The following is a 22912-nucleotide window of genomic DNA, read 5'->3' on the forward strand; positions in this document are numbered from 1 at the left end:
AACATCCCTGTGAGATTATTTGTTTCTGTTTGAACATCTAAATGAATCAATGAATCGTTTATCTCAAAGTAATACTTTTTTAAGTTTTAAAATTTTGCATTGAAATACTTTCAAATCTACATGAATTTGACTGACTGGTACAAAGATCTACTATCTGCATGTCCTCCTTTTCAGTGTCTCCAATTGTTACCATTTACTACACTTGTACACTCCATAGATCCTTAGAAAAGGATGAGTAGAAACATACAGATAGCCAGATAGATAATAAATCAATGATAGAGTTAGGTACATGTGTGCATACACAGATGTGTTTATGTTTTTGCATAACATATAATATTTTTGAATCATTTGATGTCAAGTTGCAGCTTTTTATTACACAGAAAGATTCCAGAACATATATATATATGTGTGTGTGTGTGTGTGTGTGTGTGTGTGTGTGTGTGTTCTGTAATGAATATTTTTCCAAAAAATACCTCAACACACACATGCATACACATACAGATAGACAGATACACCTCCTGTGTCTTTGCCATGTATTACTACCATCCAATGAGAAACATAAGAGTTATAATATCTGACTCACTAGTCACACAAACACAGACAAAAGTTAATTCTGTCAGAAAACCTTTCCACTCCACCCATTCCCAAACCAAATGCTTGTTCTTATGATGCTGGAAAATCTATTACTAAATCCAATGTCACTAAACACATTCTGCAAAGAAGTGAACAGAATGATGATACAAATGCCTTACTCTTAGAGATAAACAGAGCAGGGTTATAATCCCCAAATAACATTTAATCATTAGACAATTGCAGGATGGAGCAATATGCCACATTTCAACATTAAAATAGATACATTTTAAAGGATTGCATATGAGATTTAAATTTACATAGAACGAATTTCTTGGCTGTTGACCACAATTATCTACTGTATGTTACTTACTAGCATGTGTTACTACAAGAGTTTCACAGTCCAGCTATTCTAAAGGCTTCTTTAGAATATAAATATGTCCAAATAAGCTGAAACTGTGGAAATTAACTTAGTATTTTTCTGAAGGACACAATAAAAAAGCACAGCAATATTGGTTTCCTGGAGCATGATGTACATAAAGAACACTTTCTCACAAGGAGAATCAGTAAGTTGCAGAACCAAATATTTCCTATTGGGCTGTTCATGGACAGTGATGCCTTTGCAAAGGTCCAGGCACTTTGCTTCTTTTTCAAGGGTATTACCTGTTTGGCTATGATATGCTACTCTGTTTTCAAATACAGAAGCAGATCACTCCCATCAATACCCCACTAAGGGCATAAGAAAAGGAACATAAATCTAAAATGATTACTAGGAAATATTGATTATCCTGATTTTACTACTACATATTGGATATATGTGTTGAAATATTAACCTCACTGTGTATATCCATACGTTCAATGGTCACATGTCAATCAAAATTACTTGAAAATACTTAATGACTTTTAAATGCTGACAACCCGAATTTGATCATTAATGTGTACTGAATTTTAACAATGTACACCATAAATTTGAATGGATAAATTTTTCTGTTTTATATAAATTTAAAAAACATATAATCTTTTAAAAGTGTACTTAAAAAGAATACAACATGCTGCTATTGTCAATATCTAATTGTCAGTATCAAAATTGTTGAGGAAAAACAAATTATAATGAGGGAGAAAATTAAAATAACAATTTTTAAATGATTTTTAATGAATTTGTTAGTCTTATATAGGCTAATGAAGATTTTAAAATAAAATTCATTGTAAATGTTTGGCTATAGGGGCAATTGCAGGGACACCTAGGTAAAATACTTTCTTTTGAAATAGGTAAAAATCAATCGGCATTCCTCCACATTACACCAATCTTTCTTATATCTCTTCTTAGATTATACAGACAAAGGGGTGACTCTGAGTGCAAAGAGTACAAACACATAGTCTGAAGATGAAGTTTCTTGACATTTACATCATGGAAAGTAATGCAGAAAAGGGGAATCTAGATGCTTCTTGGCATTCTATGGGAGTGTTCCATGTCACCGTGGTGTGTTTGCTTTTTGTTTGATCATAATTGCTTCTTATTTCTTTTTATCTTCACTTCACCACTTGTTTCTTGACACAATTGCTTGTCTTGTCTTTCATGATCAAGAATTCCTTTGGGGAACAGGTTTTTCTCATCGAATACAGCTTTCAAAGCTACAAAATGATGAAGAATATGACATGAAAATTACATTTAGTAAAAGTCCCAGTTAAATGAAATAGCAGGGAGAAATCAATCAAGTTTTCTTTGTGTAAAAAAACTAAGTTTCTAGAACCAAGAATGTACTGGAGAGATTTTTTTTTTCTTAGTGTCTGCTCATTTTAGTTTTATTTGAATTTAAAGCTCTCTGTCTCTCTCTGTCTCTGTCTCTGTCTCTCTCTCACAGACACACACACACACACACACACACACACACACACACACACAGCTTGTCCTACTATTTTATGTGTATGATGACAGAGACTGGTGATTTAAGGGTGAGGACTAAATAAGCTGGTGTTTTCTGTTTCTGTTTTTAATCTACTTTACAGCCATCAAGGGCTTGTAAAAAGCCCAGAACAAATTATTCTGTATTGAAATAAGAGAATTAAAATAATCAAAACACAGTTTGACTGTCTGAATGACTAAACACATACATCTGCAATCACATCCTTACAAAACACTCTGATGTGCAGGGATCTGTAGTTTCAAAAAAGAAAAAAAAAAAAAAAAGAAAGAAGCAAATTATTTCTATGGTTGGTGTTACTGCACAGCAAGAAGTAGGAGGAAATTGTGCCATGTATTCAAGGAACTAATTTTGGCCCCCAGTGTAACTCTGTCATTTAACCAATGCATACTGGAAGTACATTATGCAAATGTTTTGTACTAAGCCTATAAGACACTAACATGAATAACTCATAGGCTCTTCTTTGAACTAATTAAAAGCAGAAACAGTACTTATGCTGGGTACATCCTAAATAGCATAAACATTAGAATAGGGCGCTACAGAAAGCAGGCAACACAAATCATGTATAAATAAATAAAGAATGTATAACGATATATAAGGATTAGGGTAAAACTTTACGTACTATTTGGTGAAGATGTGGACATGCAGACAGGATTTTAGTTACTTATCATGAAGATGGAGATGAAGAAAGATTGACAAAGGTAAACAGAAATGTCAGCTAGAAACAGTGGAGTATGCACAAGGGCAGAGAAACAGGAGCTACTTTCCAAGTAATGGGACAACTCAGCACAACAGAATAGAAGAATAAAGGAGAAAAACAACATGGGGTGATACTGAAGCTTGGCTAATGAGAATGTTAAATGTCCATCCAAAGAATACAGAAAAAAAAAAAAGGTTACTAAACAACTTTGTAATGTAGTGATATCTTAATCTGGGAAGATGATTCAAAGGATAAAGGGCTTGCTTTACAAACATGAGGATAAGAATTTGGATTCCCAGAATGCACATAAAACCAAATGCAGTCTATAATGTATATACATGGCATGTCTATAACCCTACTGTTCCTACAGTGAAAGGGGAGGCAGAGGCAGGAGAACACTCAGAAGCCAGTCCCATGTGTTCATTTATAAGGTGAAAGGACTGAACAGACATTGACATGCTTGTCTGCGGGAGCGTGCGCGTGCCCGCGTGCGCGCACACACACACACACACACACACACACACACACACACGCACATACACAGACACCCTACACCATCATATACTCTCTTACAGAAATTAAATGTAAAATAAAATATGATCAATAAGATAAAAGCACAAAACAAAACAACATAAAAGTAAACAATAATAATAAAACACTCCTTACTAGTAGGAACATGGCTATAAAACTCAGTATCTTTCCTTTTGCATCCTTTAAACTGGATAACAAGAACAGAAATGAGGGGAAATTATTCTGCAAACAAAGACCATTTTCATAAAAACTCAAAAGGAAAATGCAATCTGCAGCCTACAATATATGATGAACACCGCCCAGTTGCTGGGACTGCAAAAGTTACACAAGAAGAAAATTACACGATGGAGAGTCTAAGAAGGCCAGCACCAGCAGCAACAGCAGTGGCAACTCAGAAAGAAGGGAAACAAACCATAAAGCAAACAAACAAACAAAACACTCACAGGAACTTAGAGCACCCTAGAAATAGATGACAGTGGGACCCAGACAGTTAATTACCAGGAAGAGAGAGACACTTTTTGCTCAACCTTTTTATGAGATGGTAGAAGCAGGACTGACCACAATTGGAGGAAATAATTGTAAGAAAACATGAGCAACTTACTAAAATTACTTAGGATTCTAAAAGAACGTTTAGCATCACTGTGGTGAATTTCTGCCTGTATGTATGTTTGTATGTATGTTGACTAAACTCAAGCTACCAGTTAGTCCCTAGGAATTTGTTTTCTAGGTGCAAGTAAAAGTTAGCTTTCCTAAATTTCTCAGGCGAATCCAACTTAATCAATTGGAAGACATAAAAACAGTACTGAATCTTTCCTAAGAGAAGGAAAAAATTTCTCTGCCCAGAGTGTCCATCTTCCCTTATGACTGAGCTCTATGTATTTTGTGGTTGCTTTGGGAACTCCACACTGCCTTAAACCACCTCCTACCCAATATAGGACCATGCTGGTTCTATTTCTCCGATTCAGTTTCAACTACTATATTTGCCATGAATCTATTGTTTACTGTAGAATGGTTGCAAGAGATCATAAAGACAGACAGGTGAATTTTTCATGGTCGCTGTGACTTGGGGCTGATGTCTGTTGAATAATCCTAAGAAAGAAACGTTTTTCCATCAAACACATGGCTTATTTTAAAGTAGCTTGCCCGCATTGTACCCACTTAAGGAAACTGAAGCACTGTCTTCAAGCCTACACAGTTTAAAATCTTGGAGAACAGTTTGCTCAGAAGGGTTAGCAACAACCATTATTAGTTGGTTCATTGGTCACACAGATCTTAAAAGCTTCTGAGTGCTTCCCTTCAGACTTTCAAAGAACGAAACTCCCTACCTGGGCACCGTAGTCTCACATGAAGTTATCCCTGACATGCTTATCAATCTATTCTTGTACTAGACTTCTCAATTACCTCCCGATACAACAATCTTTGTTCTTCCCTTGACAAACATCAATTTTGCTTCATCTCAATGGTTTTACACTTCTGTGCACAGTGCTTGGACTATTCTGCCTCAATGCCTTTGTGGGTTCCATCTCTCAGAATTTGCCTGATATGCAAAGCTGTGACTGCCTATCCAGTCAGGCTTCTTCTGGGTGCTTTGGGTACTGCTTGAGATCTGTATAGGGATATAGCCCCCTTCTGGATAATTTGGGTACTACATTACATTGCTTCATTTTCCTACACAGCACTTAGTTACTACACAGGCTTAGATTCTCTCTGATTTATTTACTTATCACATTAGCTTTCCCATTGTCGTGACAAATACTGAGAAAACAACCTTAAGGAAGGGATCATCAACTTTGGTTCATCAGCTCCTTTGATCTTGGTTGTGTGAGAGGGAGTGAATAATGGTTAGAGCTTGTAGCCAAAGATACTCACCTCAGTAGAAGAGCAGAGAGGAAGGGAACAGGAACAAGATATAACTCTCAAAGACATGTTCCCAGTGACCAGCTTCCTCCATCTCCCTAAAATTTATACCATCTCCCCAAAATAGCTTCACCATCTGAGGACCAAACATTCAATACATAAAATTAACACTTCATGTTCAAGCCTCAAAACTTGTTTACTGCCTGTCTCCTCTGAAGGATAAATTCAATGAAGCAATTCAATCAAATGAGAGACATACTCTTACACATAAGTAAGAATACCCTCTGCATATGGGAGACAGATATGTAGCTGGATCTGTTTGAGGGGCCCCTGGCAGCGTGATCACTATCTATCCCTGGTGTACAAGCCAGCTTTCTAAATCCTGTTACCTATGGTTGAACATCTTGCTCTCTCCCTTAATAATGCGGGAAGGGGCTTAGTCCTGCCTCAACTGAATGTACCAGACTTAGCTGTCTCCCCATGGGAGAACTTACCCTGTTGGAGGAGGGGATGGGAAGAGAAGTAGGGGGAGCAGGAGGAGGGATGAGAGGGGTATCTGTAGTTGGTATGTAAAATGAATAAAAAAAATTTTTAAATGAATAAATTTTAAAATAAAAATCTATTGTAATTAGAAACCATTCACATTCATTTGATTTATATTCAATATTATATATAATATTGAACTGATAAACAAGTAAACGGGTGCTGCTCAGTGCTCACACTTTGCATCCTTACATTGTGAAGACTGGAGCTCAACAATAATGATAAAAGTGTAGGTGTTCATGGTATACATGATCATATGTTCATGTATTCAACCATAATGTCAGCCCTGAAAAATCAAAATGTAGGGCCAGTTGAGATAGCATAGCGGGCCAAAACACTTGATGCCAAGCATAAAGGCCTGAGAATGACCACTGGTAACCACATGATAGAAGGAAAGAGCGAACTACCACAGGTTGCCCTCTAACCCTTACAGGTATCATGGCATACACATGTTCTCTCTGTCTCTGCTTCTCCGTCTCTCTTTCTCTCTGTCTCTATCTATCTATCCACACACACACACACACACACACACACACACACACACACACACAGAGAGAGAGAGAGAGAGAGAGAGAGAGAGAGAGAGAGAGAAATAAACATGTAATAAAATTTAAAGTAAAAAGTGGCATCCATGGGCTTGAGAGATGTCTCAGCATTTGAGGCCTCTTGATGCTCTTTCAGAGGACCTGAGTTCAATTCCCAGCCCTCTTCTTCGACATCTTACAACTGCCTGTAACACCAGCTCCAGGAGATCCAATGGCCTCTTCTACCTTCTGAAGGCACAAATATACATGGCACACACATACACACATACACACACACACACACACACACACACACACACACACACACATACACACACACACACACAGAGAGAGAGAGAGAGAGAGAGAGAGACATAACCACATACATAAATAAGAATAAATCTTATAATAAAAATCTATTGTGCTCAGGAACCATTTGCACCCATTCTTTCCTCCTCAGAAAACTATGACGTGAACCTACTCACCACACCATTTCATAGTTGGCTGTCTGACAACACTTTCTATCATGACAACCGCAAAGTATTTTTAAAGTGATGAAAATGAAGTATGTGCTGGTTGTGAAGAACTGAAACACATTGTCACTAAAATAACATGATGTCCTGACTTAAAAATGACAAAGTTGGTTTATTGGCTGCCATCTGGCCTTTTTCCCCCACTAACTGGCAACTACATCAGGCTAACAACAATAGCAAAATTTCAAAGGTGACCTGAAAAACGCACGATTCTATGCAAACAGTGCATAACAACCAGCTGCGGATAATCTGCGTTTTCTGAAAAACATCCTTCACCCATATTTCCAGCCGCATTCCAAATCTCTTGGTCTAACTCCAGTGTACATGATGGACATGAGAATCACTTATTAAAAATGCATTCTGACTCAACCAAGGCCAGGGACGGTGACTTGACCTCTCTCACAATTATTCTCACCTTGTGAGGTCCTGAAAGGAACTCTTCAGTCTAAGTTCTAGATGAGCACTGTCAAAGCCCTGGACAATTTCAGCCTGTATCAGCTTATCATTAGCTGAGAGGAGTGGAGGGAGGGGTAACTGTGGTCTCGATGTATTGTATAAGAAGAGATTTATATTCAATTTAAAAAAAAAAACATAGCAACAGGCTGGTGTCGAAAAGTGGAGATGGAGTAAAGTGGCAATCTTCATATGATTCCTAATAATGTCTATAGAGGTCATTATCTGTTTATCTTTTCCAGATACCTTTTTATTACATTTTTATTTATTTTGGTGTACATATGTGTGTGTTTGTGTGGGCAGGTGCATGTATTCCATACTGTGCAATTGAAGGCCAGAGACAATTTATGGAAGTCAGTCTCTGGTTCTACCCTGTGGTTTCCAGGGATCAAACTCTGGTCATCAGGGTAAGCTTCAGGTGCCTTTTTCCACTGAGCCCCAGAATATCTTTTTCACATATTCAGATAATTTATAGACTCCAAGTATTGGTATGTGTTTCTGAGTTTAATGATGAATTTACATTATTGAACAAAGCTATAGAATACTGTGAAGTATTTATATATAAAACTCATTTTGAATAAGACCTATGTATATATATTTCATCTATACTGTAAAAGCCATAGAGAACAATCTCATGCTTCCAAGGAAAACTCTTTTATCCTAAACACCCTTGAAGCTCATCAGAATCAGGCTGAGTTCACTGGTCTTGAATTATATTTCCTCTTTGTGAATTTGCAGGTGGATTGATTTAAAGTATTACTCATAAAGCCATTTGTTAAAGTTTTTTTTCACCAGCATATAGCATTGTTGGGGAATGAAATCTTTAAGAGACAGAATCTAATGAAATGAAGTTAGGTCACTAGCAACTTGAACCACAAACAGATATTTGAACTTCTGCACTTCCTGACTTTCTTATTAGGTCTAGCTAACTAAGGTCTTCCCCCTGCCACATGCTTTCTGCCTTGATGCATTCCCTAGCCATAGGCTCAGAGCTACAAAGCTAAGTAGTCATGAGCTGCAATCTCTGAACCCATGAGCCAATATTATCTCCCTATGTTGAATGCCACCAAACATCACAGCATCAGAAAGCTGACCAGAGCAGGAGGTTAGTGATGGATACATAACTCTTTTGTCTGGTAAAGACTGGAATGACTTCTTTCCTGCATTGAAGGTAGCAGTTTGGGTGGCTGTATCTAAGTTATACTATAGCTGATTTCCCTGTACAAATTATCCTTACTAATTATCAGTTCTTTTCTTTCCCTATCAAGCTACAACCATCTGAACTAACTTTTCCAATTATGCCATCCCCTCATCACCACCCAAAGATATCAATAAGAACTCAATCCAAATAGCCCAGACCCATCAAACTCTAAGTTGCCTTATGAGAATCCATTTGTTCTAGGACCTTCAACCATCCAAAACTGCCACTCCAAAGTTATGGTTCAGCAAATGCTGTGGAATAATCCTTCTGTACACTATGAATACACATTACTCTTACTGGTTAATAAAGAACTGACTGACTGGTAGCCAAGCAGGAAATATAGATGAGAAAGCCAAACTGAGAAAGCCAGAAGGAAGAAGAGCAGAGTCAATAGAGTCACCAGAAGTCACAGAGGGAGCAAGACATGCTGGAGGACAGAAAAAGAAAGCCATGAGCTACATGGCAATCCATAGATTAATGTAAATGGGTTAATTGGAGTTGTAATAACTAGTTAGTAATAAGCCTGAGCTATCAGCCAAGCATTTATGATTTATATTAAGTCTCTTGTGGTTACTTAGGTTACTTAGAGGAAACTACCTGGACACAGAAAAACTCACCTACAAAATGTTGCAGGAACTATGCCCACAAGGCTTCCTGAGAGATTGCTTCTGAGATCTTGCTTCACTGCATCCAGAAGGCTTCTGGCCTCCTCTGGCTTGTTCAGCAGTAACTGACACTCATTCATCATCCACAAAACAGAACCTGACAACACTTATTTAACCTGATACTGAGCTTCTGGAAAGCAGAAATGGGTAATAAATCCCATTGTTCTTTTGTGCTCCGAAACAATTAATCACAAAAAGTGCCAACTGCTCTCATATTACTGAGAAACATCCCTCTCTGTCCTTCTTCATTGTTTTCAAAGACTCACAGATGTCTTCTTCATTTGTGCAAAAGCACAGGCCTCCTGCCAATCCTCTGAGTTGGTCCTCTTTTATGAGAGTCCTTCCTATTACAATAGCCTGTATAGAATCATCTCTTTAATTATTCCTTGTAATTTGTCTTGACAGACCACAATAATAGTAATAAAACCCACTTTACCTGAAGTGTCTCTGATGGAACACTTTTTCTACAATGGAAGTTTTAAAGACTCATGGAATTAGTATGAATAGTTCTTATGGTAAACCTGACCCTGTGCTAGCTCTAAGCACTATGAATACAGCATATGAAAGGGCGATTTCAAGCTGTTTGAGAATCCACTGGGAACAAGTTGGAAGCCAAAGATGTTTCAAGTTGAAAAAGAACTACAAAGAATACAAAAAGATATTAAAAGCCCAGGAGCTAAGATTGAAAAGCCACCAGGGGATTAGGCAGTGTTTGAAAGTGTCCCATATTCCAAAGTTATAGTTCATAGCATTGAGAGTACCTGGAAAAATGCCTCTTATAGTACAATTGCCAAATAATATTCACTATTGTTTCCATGTTTTATTCCATTTATAAATGGAAATGCTTCCCTAAATAATTATTACTTTATAATTTATCAGGGGCAATACCTCTGAGTCTAAAGGCCTCATACCTATATTCTCCAGACTTCCATTTCTAAAGGCCCACATTGCTGTTCTGTCCACAGATTGCATTTAAAATTAGATGAAAAACAAAAGCTGAACTTTTAATCAATTTTAAAATATGTGTCTCTTAGCTGTGCTGCTACTCAGTCCCCACACTTGCTCTTTCCTACTTACCAAGGCCAGTTTCCTTCCTAGAAGGCTGACAGACACTTACTCTCACCAAATCCTGGAAGTGACATTTCCCTGACTTTGAACCATCTTCATCTGCATTTCCTCTCTCATTGGGGATCTTTTGCTCTGGCATAGTTATCCAACCTGAAATTTGATAGTCATACTTATATGTTTCTGATCAGGTCTGATCAGGGCATATGATCCTTCTCATTCAACACTTAAACACTTTCAAATTAGTTACTTTCTAAGGTTTTCTTATTTTTAAAATATTATAATGCACCATTTGGTAAGTGATAGGGATGTGCTGTCATTAACCTTTATAGCTTCACAAGATGGGTGTCATTATCTGGATATGACAGATGAGAAAACTAATAATAAGAGATATAATCCACACATATGCAAGTTCCTACTCAAAAGCAAAGTGAAGAGTGGAAGACAGATGGACTGCACACATCTCAGCTATTATACTAAGCTGCCTTCAATCTAGTCACATTATATCACCCTACACACTGTTCTTTAGAAAGTCTTCTAAAATATGTGATCAAGTAAGTTTCCTATTTATTTTTCAATAAAAATTTTGTTTCTGTGGAGGATTTGGTAGGCAGTAGACAGTTATCATTCTCATATGAAGCAAAGGAGAATGTAAGGTAAATGGCAAATAATATTCTTATAGTCAACAGAGGACATGGGAAGAAAACAAAGATGAACACATTAATTAAAGGAAAAACAGCATGGAACCTTTCCTAGATGATCTAATATTATTTACATCATATGTGGATATGTGTAGGAGATAGATTTGTGCTGGGTATGATCAAACCTGTAATATCTCCAGCACTTAAGAAGATAAGAATTAGATCTTTCAGGCTAGTGTGGGTTTCATAGTTAGTTCAAGATCAGCTTGGGTTACAAAAGCCTTGAGGTGGAAGTGTATACTTTGCCCCAAATGTTCTGAAAGCTCTGTAGGGTATGATCAAAACTGAAATATCCCCAGCACTCAAGAAAACCAGGCCAGTGTGGGTTGCATAGTTAGTTCAAGACCAGCTTGAGTTACCTGCCTTGAGGTGGAGGTGTATACTTTGCCTCAAATGTTCTGATAGCTCTGTAGGGTGGTACAATATATTGGAATACAGAGAAATCCAGTAGCTTTAGCCAACATTCCCTTTTACATTCTCTGAACACTGGTAGGGGTGGGAGACTATTCAATAGACTGAAAAAGCAAAGAAATATATTGTCTTGCAAGGTTTATAGGACAATATTCCTCTATCTAAAATGGCAGAAGTCTAACTCAGGCATTCTAAATCAAAAGTACCCTAAGTCCACTGAAAACTGCACCTCAGCACTACCTATCACAGTTCCTAGTTTTATTGACACAAGTTGACCATCACTCTCTTTACAGAACTAAATAGCCTTTGCTTCAATATCTACAAAGATTTTCCTATTTCTGTTGAATAACACATGGCAAGACTTATAAAGAAGTCATCAAGTGTGATCAATAACCAAGAGTCAAAGCAGACAGCAGAAAAAGAGCCAGGGTTGCGCAGTGTGAGCAGATCAGAGCTGTAAAATTACTGTTGTAAACAAGTCTTGCCTGCATGACAGTGCAAGAGCACACTGTAGTCCCAGCTACATGGAAAAGTAAGGCTGGAGGATGCTTTAACTTCAGGAGTTGATGCCAGCCTAAGCAACATAGGAAGACTGCATTGAAAATAAAAAAAAAGTTTTATGAGTAACCAACCACTTGTTGATGGGATTTAAGGCCCACTCCATGAGAAGGAACCCATGCCTGAGATCGATGGGGTGGCCAAGAATATGAGACTAAAGATAGTCCAGGGACCTAGGGGGAAAAATACTACAGTCTGCTAAAGAAACATAGCAATAAAATGACTCCTGGCAATATCATGCTGCACTCATATTTCAGTGTCTTCCACATCCATCATCAGAGAAGATTCCTGCTATGTCAGAACATGGTCCAAGAATGGAGTTGTGAGAGGAGAAGTCAGAGTGAGTGTGAGGAAATGAGTCAAGAGTCTTGTGACTTTATTCTCTTCAAAAACCTGGAATTGTCCTTGAAATGTGTTTTCATGCTCCTCCTAGGTGTAGCAGACAAGAGTGAGTTTACTTCAGATTATTTATTACAGTTGGCTGTGGTTATTGGTTTACATGCCTTTATGGACAAGTATATTTTTGCCATGTGCTTCTTGTCATTTTGATTACATACAGCTCAAACTAATGAGAACTTTCCTCCTTTGAGCTTTCTTAACTCCCAGAGTATGAATTGTCTGATGCTCTGAATAAAGTTATCTATTGCATAGGACTTTAATCCACCTCATATATAGGCTTAGGTCTCCCAGGTTCCACCATCTTTAGAGCATTAAACACTCCTGGATTAGATGGGAACAAATACAGAGATCTGCAACTAGGCAAAGTATAGAGAGTGAGAGACCTCAGAACACTCAGTCCTAAATGGAATGTCTCCATCAAATCTCTCAAGGCTCAGGGAACACTGTGGGAGAAGAGGTAGAAAAATTGTAAGAGCCAGTGGGAATGGAAGACATTAAGGATACAGTGCTTTCTGGACACAACAGGACAGACACACAGATGAACTCACAGTATGACAGTATGCACAGGGCTTGTGCAGGTCCAAACAAGATGAGGTCCAGTGCTGACAGTGGAAGAAAACATACGTCTCTATTCCTAACTCAGAAGCTATCTCTAATTGATAACCATTCACAGAGGAAAAATTAGTTTTCTCCAACAGACTTCACAGGGTATGCAAACCACAGCTAAGGGCAGGCCCCATGTCCAGCAGAAGATGGCTAACACAAAATGAACTCAAGGGTATATCTGAGGGTTTTTTCTGTCTCATAATTGGTTGTCTAAGCATTCTCTGTCACTTTTTTACTTTACAGATCTTCTACTTACATATTATTCTTTTGTGTTTTTATGGGATTTCTATGTGTGCAAATGTGTATGTCTCTGCATCTATGCATTTTTCTTTGTCTCTTTTTTTTCTGTTTTGTCCTATTCTGGTTTACTATTACTTTATTTTCTCTTATATCAACATCATTATCATCATCATTATTTAGATGCTTGTTTGTTTTCCAATGAGAGCAAGAAAAGGTGTGGAGTCTGGTGGTGAGGAGGTGGAAAGATCTGCGAGGATTTGGTGGTGGGAAAACCATAATCAGAATATATCTTATGAACTACTTTCAATAAAACAAACAAAATAGCAAGGAAAAGAAGCCCCAAAGAAAAGTTGGGCAAAATGAATGAAAATATGGATACTTTCAATGAGAACACAGCTTTACAAGAGGGACTCAAACAATACTCAAATAAATATGTGTGCCTACATGCATTTGTATGTCGAACTTATTTATGAAATCTAAATTGGATAACTGATTAGACAGATACATTTTCTTAAATTTTTGTACTTATTTATTTCATGTGTGGGAGTGTTTTTCTGCATGTGTGTCTGTGCATCACTTGCCTGGTGCTCACTGAGTTCTGAAGTTCAGATCCCCTGAGACTGGAGTTAGGGATGGCTGTGAGTCACCATGTGGGTTCTGGGCATAAAACCCCAGTCCTGAAAAAGTAACAAGTGCTTCTAACCATGGAGACGTTTCCCTAACCCCTGGGCTAGACACATTTCAAAACAGACTAGAGGGCTAGGGAAGTGACTCATAGGATAAAAGCCGTTGTGGGGGGTGGTGGGAGAAAGAAAAAGAAAAGCTCTTGTGAAATCATTACGACCTGAGTCCTATGCCCAAAACTCCAGTCAAAAAATGTTGATGAGTGAACTCACATAGAAAGCAATAGTATAGCAAGTACTTTCTATTAAAGGATGTGATCTCAGATGAAGCATGGCTACCCCAGAAGTAAGGCAGCACAGCAGAAAGACTATTGTACCTTGAGGTCAGTCAAAACCAATGATAGCCGGGCGGTGGTGGTGCACGCCTTTAATCCCAGCACTCGGGAGGCAGAGCTAGGCGGATCTCTGTGTGTTAGAGGCCAGCCTGGGCTACCAAGTGAGTTCCAGAAAAGGCACAAAGCTACACAGAGAAACCCTGTCTCAAAAAAAAAAAAAAAAAAAAAAAAAAAAAAAAAAGACATAAAAACCAAAGCAGTCACAGAGGAGATAAAGTGGAGTCATTCAGAGCAATGGATTAAAACACTTCACTGGCTTCTCAAATTTGAATAAATAAATGCCAATATTCCTTGAATGACACTGTGGGTGCTCCATGAGCTTGCCTGCTAGCCATCTGGGTTTCTGCACATTCTTTTTGGAATTCAGCTATGTAGACCCCATGTACTTTCCTTTGACTGTGTTACACACACACACACACACACACACACACACACACACACCTCCTTGGCTGGCCTGCTTGACTATTATTACCTATTACCTATTTACCCTTTTTAGCTTTGATACCTTCCTAACGTTTTTGGTTGAAATGTCTGTAAATTTGTGTGCATGACTGTGACCTTGTGTATACAAGTGTATGTATATGTGAAGATGCATGCATGATTGTGGTCACCCTTTGATATCAGAAGCCATTCACACTATTTTTTTTTTGTTGGTGGTGTGGGTCCTTCTGCATACACATATATAATATCTTGTGCTGGATAGCTTTATGTCACCTTGACAAAAGCTATATTTCATCTGAGTGGTGGGAATCTCAATAGAGAAATCCCTCTATAAGAGGGCTGTACTCAAGCCTGTAGGGCACTTTTTAAAGCTAGTGGTAGATAAGAGATGGTTCAGCCCATTCTTGGAGAGCACACCTCTGATCTGGTGGTCCTGGGTTCTATGAAAAAAAACACCTAGAGATAGGCATGAGGATCAAGCCAATAAGCAGCACTCCTCTGTGGCCCCTGCATCAACTTCTGCCTCCATATTCCTGACCAGTCTTAATCCCTACCTTGGCTTCACTCAATAGACTGTGACTCAGAAACATAAGCTAAATAAACTATTTCCTCTCTGAGTTACATTGGTCATCATGTTTCCACACAGTGCCAGTAGAACCCGCAGCTTACCCTACAGGTTAACCAAGCTATCGAGCTTCCCCAAGGATTCTCTCTCTCTCTCTCTCTCTCTCTCTCTCACTTTCCTAATTCTTGGGTCCTAGGATTAAAGGCTGAAACTGTGTACAGCCATCCAAACACATGGATTCTGGAGATCCAATATCTAGTCTGTAGCAAATACTCCTCAGGCCCAAGACCCATTCTCCCAGCACAAATTTAAAAAAAAAAAAAAAGTTAGATCATCCTGATGAAAAATGACAGAACTACAGATTGGAAGGCCCATTCCATATACCTAATGGCTTAAAGTTTATGATTAAGTACTTCTAAGAGAAATGAGCAGAAAAAGCTCAAGAAAATAAGCAAATGAGTGCAAATGTAGAACAGAGGAAGTTTAAGAAAAGACCTAGCAATGTGGTGATAGAAGATTGGAAAGTACAGCAATGAGACATGGCAGTGGTTCCAAGTGGGATATAAAAGAACAACTGCCTCCTGCAACAGTATTGTTGAGAATAATATTGAATCCTATGTCAGACACTGGGAAAGTTTAGAGACTGTGGGTCTCAGATGACTGCCATGTAGCTCTCTGTTCCTTTCAGTACCGCATGTTGAAAACACTCTATTTCCATTGATTATTTGAAATGAGAGCCCCTACAGTACCCACATGCCTTCTCAGTTCCTCACCCAGTTTCAGGTTGTGTTGCCTGAATTCCCACAAGGCTCCTTTTGTAGGAAAGATGTTTGTACAGCTCTTATTCTCCAAATGCTCACAGACTGCAAAGGCTAGAAGAGTCTGAAAAATAGAGCATTCTTGTGCACATGCTGTTTGGAAATCCTCAGAGATCATTCACTTGCACTTTTTCCAGTTAAGCTTCCTTGTCCTCTCTTATTAGCCTGGCAATGCAGCTGGAGCCTCTGAGACAATGCACTTTAAGTAGCCGCTATTTATAGAGGCAAAGGAAGAACAGAGCCAGATTGCTAGAGACTCACTTCTAAATCTTTAGAATCTCATGATGTTTCTATCTCTGGTATCCATTTTGAAAATGAAGGTTATTTGGGAAGGAGAGGTACTCATCTATGACAGATTCGTGGCATCCAAAGGCAGTCTTCCTTCAGAACAGCGACACAATAGAAATATTCATTTCACATACTGCAGCCTGTTGGCCTCTTCTTGCTGAGAGCTCAGAGCTGTAAATCTTGACAACCATGCTACACTTTGTTTCATGGCAACCTACAAGGCACATGCGTTGTTTTCATGCTATTCTACGGTATTGCCTTTTCCTTTGATTGTATTGTATGAAGAGAGAGCGGTGATTGTAAGCCCACTGAAGACTTACTTTCAGAGAGCAAAGGAAGCTCCAGAATTTGGGGCTCATCTTCCTCTGGCCCTTCCTTAAAGTATTTGTCAGGGTTTAGAAGGAATTCAGGTTGTTTCACTTCAGGCAGCTCGTTCAACATTCTAAGGTTTAAGAACCTAAAGATGCCTTCAAATGGCATTTTAAGGGAAGGAAGAGAGAGGAAAAGGACAATGTCGTTAACTCTTTGAAATGAGCTAATGCATTTCCAAATTTACTTTTTAAAATGTAACCTTCTTATCACTCAGTTGATGCAGCTGCAGTGATTACCACATCCTCTAAGCACAGCTGAAAATAAATCCAGGGTCCTTTCTGTTCAAAGGACAAGGAGGAACCCAAGACTTCCTTTCTGTTTATTTTGCATTTTGTGTATTTTTCTACAATATTTCCCTTGAAAATGCATGAGCTGGCTTTTTGGTGCCCACTACCTATGGTGGGACACCTCGCACAGCCTTGAGGCAGGGGAAGGGGCCTGGACTTGTCTCAGTTGAATGTACCAGCCTCTATTAACTCCCCGTGGGAGGCCTTACCTTCTTGCAGGGGAGAAGGCTGGAGGAGCAGGAGGAAGGAAGAGGGGGAATCTGTGATGGGTATGTAAAATGAATAAAGTATTTCTTAGTTAAAAAAAAAGGGGGGGGGGAGAAAATGAGTATTCTGCAGTTTTGGAAAGGCTTCAATTTCTCTTTTCTCTCCAAGAAAATTTTATCTGTTGTGAAATGCAATACATTTTTCAGTGTTTTTTGAACAAAATATCTAAATGATGAATTGACAGGTACTTTTTCATTCCACAGCAGCACTTTCTTTATTCTTCCCGTGAAGAAGTAAAGGATTTATGCAAGCCACACATGAAAAGCAGTTTTGAATGAATTGAGAAAAGTTTTGCTTTCATGTGACAAGAGAATAATGAGAGAGAAGTCAATAAATGCCAATAGAAGAAATGGCTTTGTGTTCTGTGGCTGATAGTTCTGTGGAGGGAGGAGATGTGGTTTTACTATCATCCTGTACTCACGCTACAGGGCCGACCCTAAGCCCATGGTTCTTGAACTGTATTATTCGTCAGAATCATCACACAGAGCACTAAATAAGCCATGGGTCACCATGTACTGCGTGGCTTCTGATTTATTTATTTATTTATTTTTGAGGAAGGGAAAGAGGATGGATGTAGTAGCGTTTACATTTTTAATGTGTTCCATGATGCTGATGGTGCTAGACCTACACTCTTTGAGAGTCAGAGTGCTAAGCGGTCACCACCTTTTGTTGTGCGTGCTAGAAACCTTGTGTGCTTTTGGGTAGGCCCGAGCCTTACTCTCCACCTTCATCAGACAAGGGCCATAAGATTACTCATTACATTTATTAAGGAAAAATGAACATCCCTGCTGGACAACATAGCTCTTTGTCCTATTCACACTATTCTATAAAATGTCATTCTCTACTGTGTCAATAGCAATTACTTACTGGTTGATTTTTGTATAATTTCACGATGGCAAGGTTTATGTGTTTTTTCCTTATAAATATTTCTCTTCTTATATTTCAGACTGAAATTCATTTCTTCTGATGATCTGACACTGGAAGAAAATAATTAAAATATAATAATAATTAAAAGGATAGACAGAGACTTTCTGGCTATGGTAATATAACTTATGTTTGCAAAAAGCTTATCTCTTCCTGTGTTTGTAAGTAGTGATAGAGACATTTGCTTAAATTAATGAAGCCATGCCTTGAATAAAATGTCCCGCCCCAGGTGTTAGTAGAGTAGAGAGAATACAAAGGAAAGAGTCTTCTTCTGTAGCTGTGAAGTCAGGGGAATATGATACAAAAAAATAAAATTCACAGAAACACATTCACACTTCCTTTGCCTTGTGCTTAAGTGACAAGACCCCCTAAAAAGCAAGCATTGTTGTCATCTGTCAGCGTCTCTTAAACCATGGCTCCTCTCTTATAGTATCCAAAAGCCAAAAATGATCAGTAATTTTTAACCTTCCATATACACAATAAGAAAACCCTAAAAGAGCTGGAATGCACACAAAATCTCCTGTAAATGAAATGTAGAGAACTGTGCTGGCTAACCTTGGTTGCCAACTTGACTACATCTGCAATCAACTAAAACCCAAGCAGCTGGCACACCTGTGCAATATTTTATCAATTGGGTCATTGGATATGGGAAGTCCTACCCTAAATCTAGGCCACACTTTCTGTTGGTATCCCACATAAAAGGATATGGGAGAAGGAAGTATTTGTATTTTGCCTCCTTGGCCTCATTTTCAGTGGCAGATTTATCTGTTCTGCTGCTGAGGCATTCCTTTACTGGGGTTGGAGCCTAATTCTTTGTTTCACAGTGTTCACTGAAGACCAGCAACTCTCCAGGAAACATCTGAGGAACTTCTGAGAAATCCCACCTCATGGTCTGAACAACTGCTGGATTCTTGGCCTTTCTGCAGGGAGACAGCCATCATTGAACTAACAAGATCACAGCTGATGAGCCACTGTAATAAATCACACACACACACACACACACACACACACACACACACACACACATACATATACACACAAGTTCTGTTCCTTTAAAAAACTCTGACTAATACAAGAGGAATGTTTTATATCACTATACAACACTGGCAGAAAAGAGAAAATGATCTTCAGACACTTTACATTCACTATTATAGATGCCCAGCTTAAGAGATAATACTATTTCCAAATCCCTCTGAGTGTGGAAATATCCACCTTCCTCAAGTCATGTGGAATGATGGAAGCTTGCTACCTCCTAACTCTGCATCCTTTTCCCCTATCTCCTAGCCTTTCATGGTCAGCACTCTCCCACCTGATAATTTTTATTCCCTATTCTGTTACAGATTTTGTAACTATAGAATCACAAGATAATTAAACCCACAGTCTCAGTTTTCTTTCTATATAAAGAAAACTCTGAGATTGTCCTTGGTTTTTGGAACTCTGTGTGTGTGGGGGGGGGGTTGCTTTTGTGATTGTTCATGCAGATGCCCACAGAGAACAGGGAAAATGTTGGCTCTCCCTGACACTTGAGACTGCAGTCTCTATATGTAGTGCTTGGAAACAAGCTCCAGTCTTCTACAACCCTAGCAAATGCTTTTACCACTGAGCTAACTTTCCTACTTTCTTGCTATGGTTTTGAAAGAGGTCCAATAGCTTGAAGTTTCATAAAGTATCTAATGATATTATTTCACAAATGTCAGTTTATTGCCTTTCTTTCCTCTATTCTATTTTACCGTATCTCACAAACTCAGCTTGGAGTATCAGTACAAGTAAAGTCAATCTGTGTATCATCTTCAATGTTACTATCAGATGCAATTTACATAATTTAAGAATTTATTGAGTGGTTTTTTTTTTTTTACTCATTAATAAACTTTTCACTCTAGAAAGTATTTTTAGGTTTATAGAAAAGTCACAACAACAGCACAGAATTCTCAGACAGCCATCACTCATTTTTTTTTCTTTCTTGGATGTTTTACATTAATACTTACTACATTTTTAAGATAGCAATATTAGGACCTGGAAAGCTAGCTCAGTCATTAAGAGTTCTGACTGCTCATGAAGAGGACTGGTATTGAGTTTCCAGTACCCACATGCCAGCTCACTACTGTAAAAATAAACTTTCAAAAGAAACTCCAGACAAATGGCTACCTGTGTGCCTATAAGTACACCAAAGTGGATGCGGACTTCCAGGATTTCTCAGTATCACATCACCTGTGGTTTTTCTCAGGTCTTCTTACCCTGTCCCCTACCATAAACTTCTCCAGCCCATGGCTTTTCCTTTCCCAAGCTCTTGGTCATCTCTCTTTCTTCTTCTCTTGCTCCCTACCCTACCCCTCCTCTCAGGTCTTGTCTTCTGGCCCTGTTCAGTGTACTACTTTCTCTCCATGCCCTGAACTCTTCCAGATGTCTCTTCCTCAGATCTACAATAGAAATGTTCCCTCCAGTCCTACCTTGATGCCAGCATGGCCTCACTTTATACATGCCCAAACTTGTTAGAACCTGGGCAGCAAGAGAAACAGCAAACCAGATGTTTCTGGCCATTGCCTTAATCCCTACCTTCTTGCCCTTTGACTGGCATTTCAACCTTCCTGAGTCCCAACAAACAGGCACCCTACTTTGAGCTGTGAAGCAGTTACAGAAAAGATTATGTTATTATCATCAACACAAAGGCTAGAATGTCAGGTCCAAAAGAAACAGGTGATGAACTGTGGTACCTATTAGCATACCAAAACACATCCTGGCCTCCAGGCTCTCTCAGAACCACCAACACCTGCTACAGAGTTTATACTGACATCTTCCCTCTTCTCAGCTCCTCTCACTCACGCCCCTACCCTAAGTTTCTGCAGCTCATGGGCTTCCCTTTCTCTAACTTCTCATTTCTCTATAACCCTGCCATTTTGGCCATGGGACCTCTTGGTCTTCGTCTTCCTTTCTTCATCTCATGGCCTGTTTTAGTCTGCTGGCCATATTCAGTGTACTATTTTTCTCTTCCTGATCTAGACTCTTCCGGATGCCTCTGGATGGACTCTCCCTTATGTTTATAATAAAACCCTTTCTCTCAACCATACCTTGGAGTGGGCATGTCTACACTTTATACAACTATACACCTGTAACTCCAGTTCTAGGAAATCTGATGCCTCCTGGCCCCCAAGGACTGCTATTGGTACATGATGTGATGCACATGAACTTCGGAAAAGACACATGCACTTACAAATCCAGAAAAGAAATTTTAAGAATTTTTTTAGAAGTTAATATTAGCACCTAATTAATTAAACTCTAAATTTTATTAGTGTTGTTAGTGTTGCTTTTCCTTAATGTCCTTTTTCTTTAATGCCCAAATTCTAAGTATCTGAAGCCTGAGCTCCAGCCTATGACACTTTCTCATATTTACTGTTTATCACAATCTTGACAGTTTTAAGGAGCACTTGTCATATTTTTAGTAGACTAACCCTTAATTTGAGCCTGTATGACTTTTTCCATGTGGTTACACTGTAGTTACTGGTCATTGGGAAGAAGGCAATAAGGGTGAAGTGTTGTCTTGATTACATACTTCCAGACACACATTGTCACCTGACTGCTGCTATTAACCTTTATCACCTGATGAATATTATGTTGTCAAATTCACACTAATAACAAGCTTTCTTTACTCATTGTAATATTTTTTTTTTCTTTAGAAGCAAGTTACCAAACAACTCATACTTTAGGAGAAGTGAGGAAAAAAAAATTGGATGCTATTTCTTGAGTGTTCATGTATCTATGAGAGATCCCTTTGGAATCACACATTTTCTAAGAAAGCTCTGCTCTCTGAAAATAAACTTTGGGAGATGTTAAGTTGTTGTTGTTTTTTTTTTTTTTTTTTTTGCCAGCAATACTGGATTTGTTTCCCTCACAATAGGCCATTGCTATAAAAAGTGGCATATTATCAGGACTAGAAAGGTGGCTCAGCTACTAATAGCACATACTGCTCTTGTAGGAAACCCCAGTTTGGTTCCCAGTACCCATGTTGGGTGGCTAACAACTGCCTGTAACTCTAGCTCCAGAAGAACACAGTACATTTGGCCTCTGTCAGCACCTATATTCATCATCACAAAACTAAACACAGACACACACATAAGGAAAAATGATAAAAATAAATATTTTCAAAACTAGCATATTATTTAGCTACTTCTGGGTTTCACACACTAAACCTAGCATTTTAAGACTGCAAAGAAATCTGTAACAGTAAGAATTTGGTAGTGAATATAGGGAAGGTAGGCTGCTACATAGGCAAGCTTTGTAACTAGTGGATTAATAATACAATTTCACTAGAAAAGTATCATATACATAAATTGACTGCAAAAGCAATCAAAAGGAAGGTCCCACTTCTGAATAATTAATGCCAGACTTTGACTTTCCTCAAAGTGTTATGACCTCTTACCCTTATTGAACTGTTTTTGCATCCTTATTGGTTATAATT

At 38.5% G+C, this 22912-nt stretch overlaps 1 protein-coding gene across 1 annotated transcript in view; it reads right to left on the reverse strand.

Annotated features, from left to right (window-relative positions):
• Positions 1 to 1740: 1740 nt before the first annotated feature.
• Wdr49 (WD repeat domain 49) overlaps positions 1741 to 22912 on the reverse strand; it is a 168800-nt gene continuing 147628 nt past the window's right edge. Inside the window, exons 16-18 of the mRNA XM_036190936.1 lie at positions 18403 to 18512; positions 16930 to 17076; positions 1741 to 2202 (exon numbers count right to left, since the gene is read on the reverse strand). Of these exons, the coding sequence (XP_036046829.1) occupies positions 2072 to 2202; positions 16930 to 17076; positions 18403 to 18512 (388 nt within the window). The 3' untranslated portion in view covers positions 1741 to 2071. The remainder of the gene's footprint in view (positions 2203 to 16929; positions 17077 to 18402; positions 18513 to 22912) is intronic.

Source organism: Onychomys torridus, chromosome 6, assembly GCF_903995425.1.
Source record: "Onychomys torridus chromosome 6, mOncTor1.1, whole genome shotgun sequence".
NCBI lineage: Eukaryota > Metazoa > Chordata > Mammalia > Rodentia > Cricetidae > Onychomys > Onychomys torridus.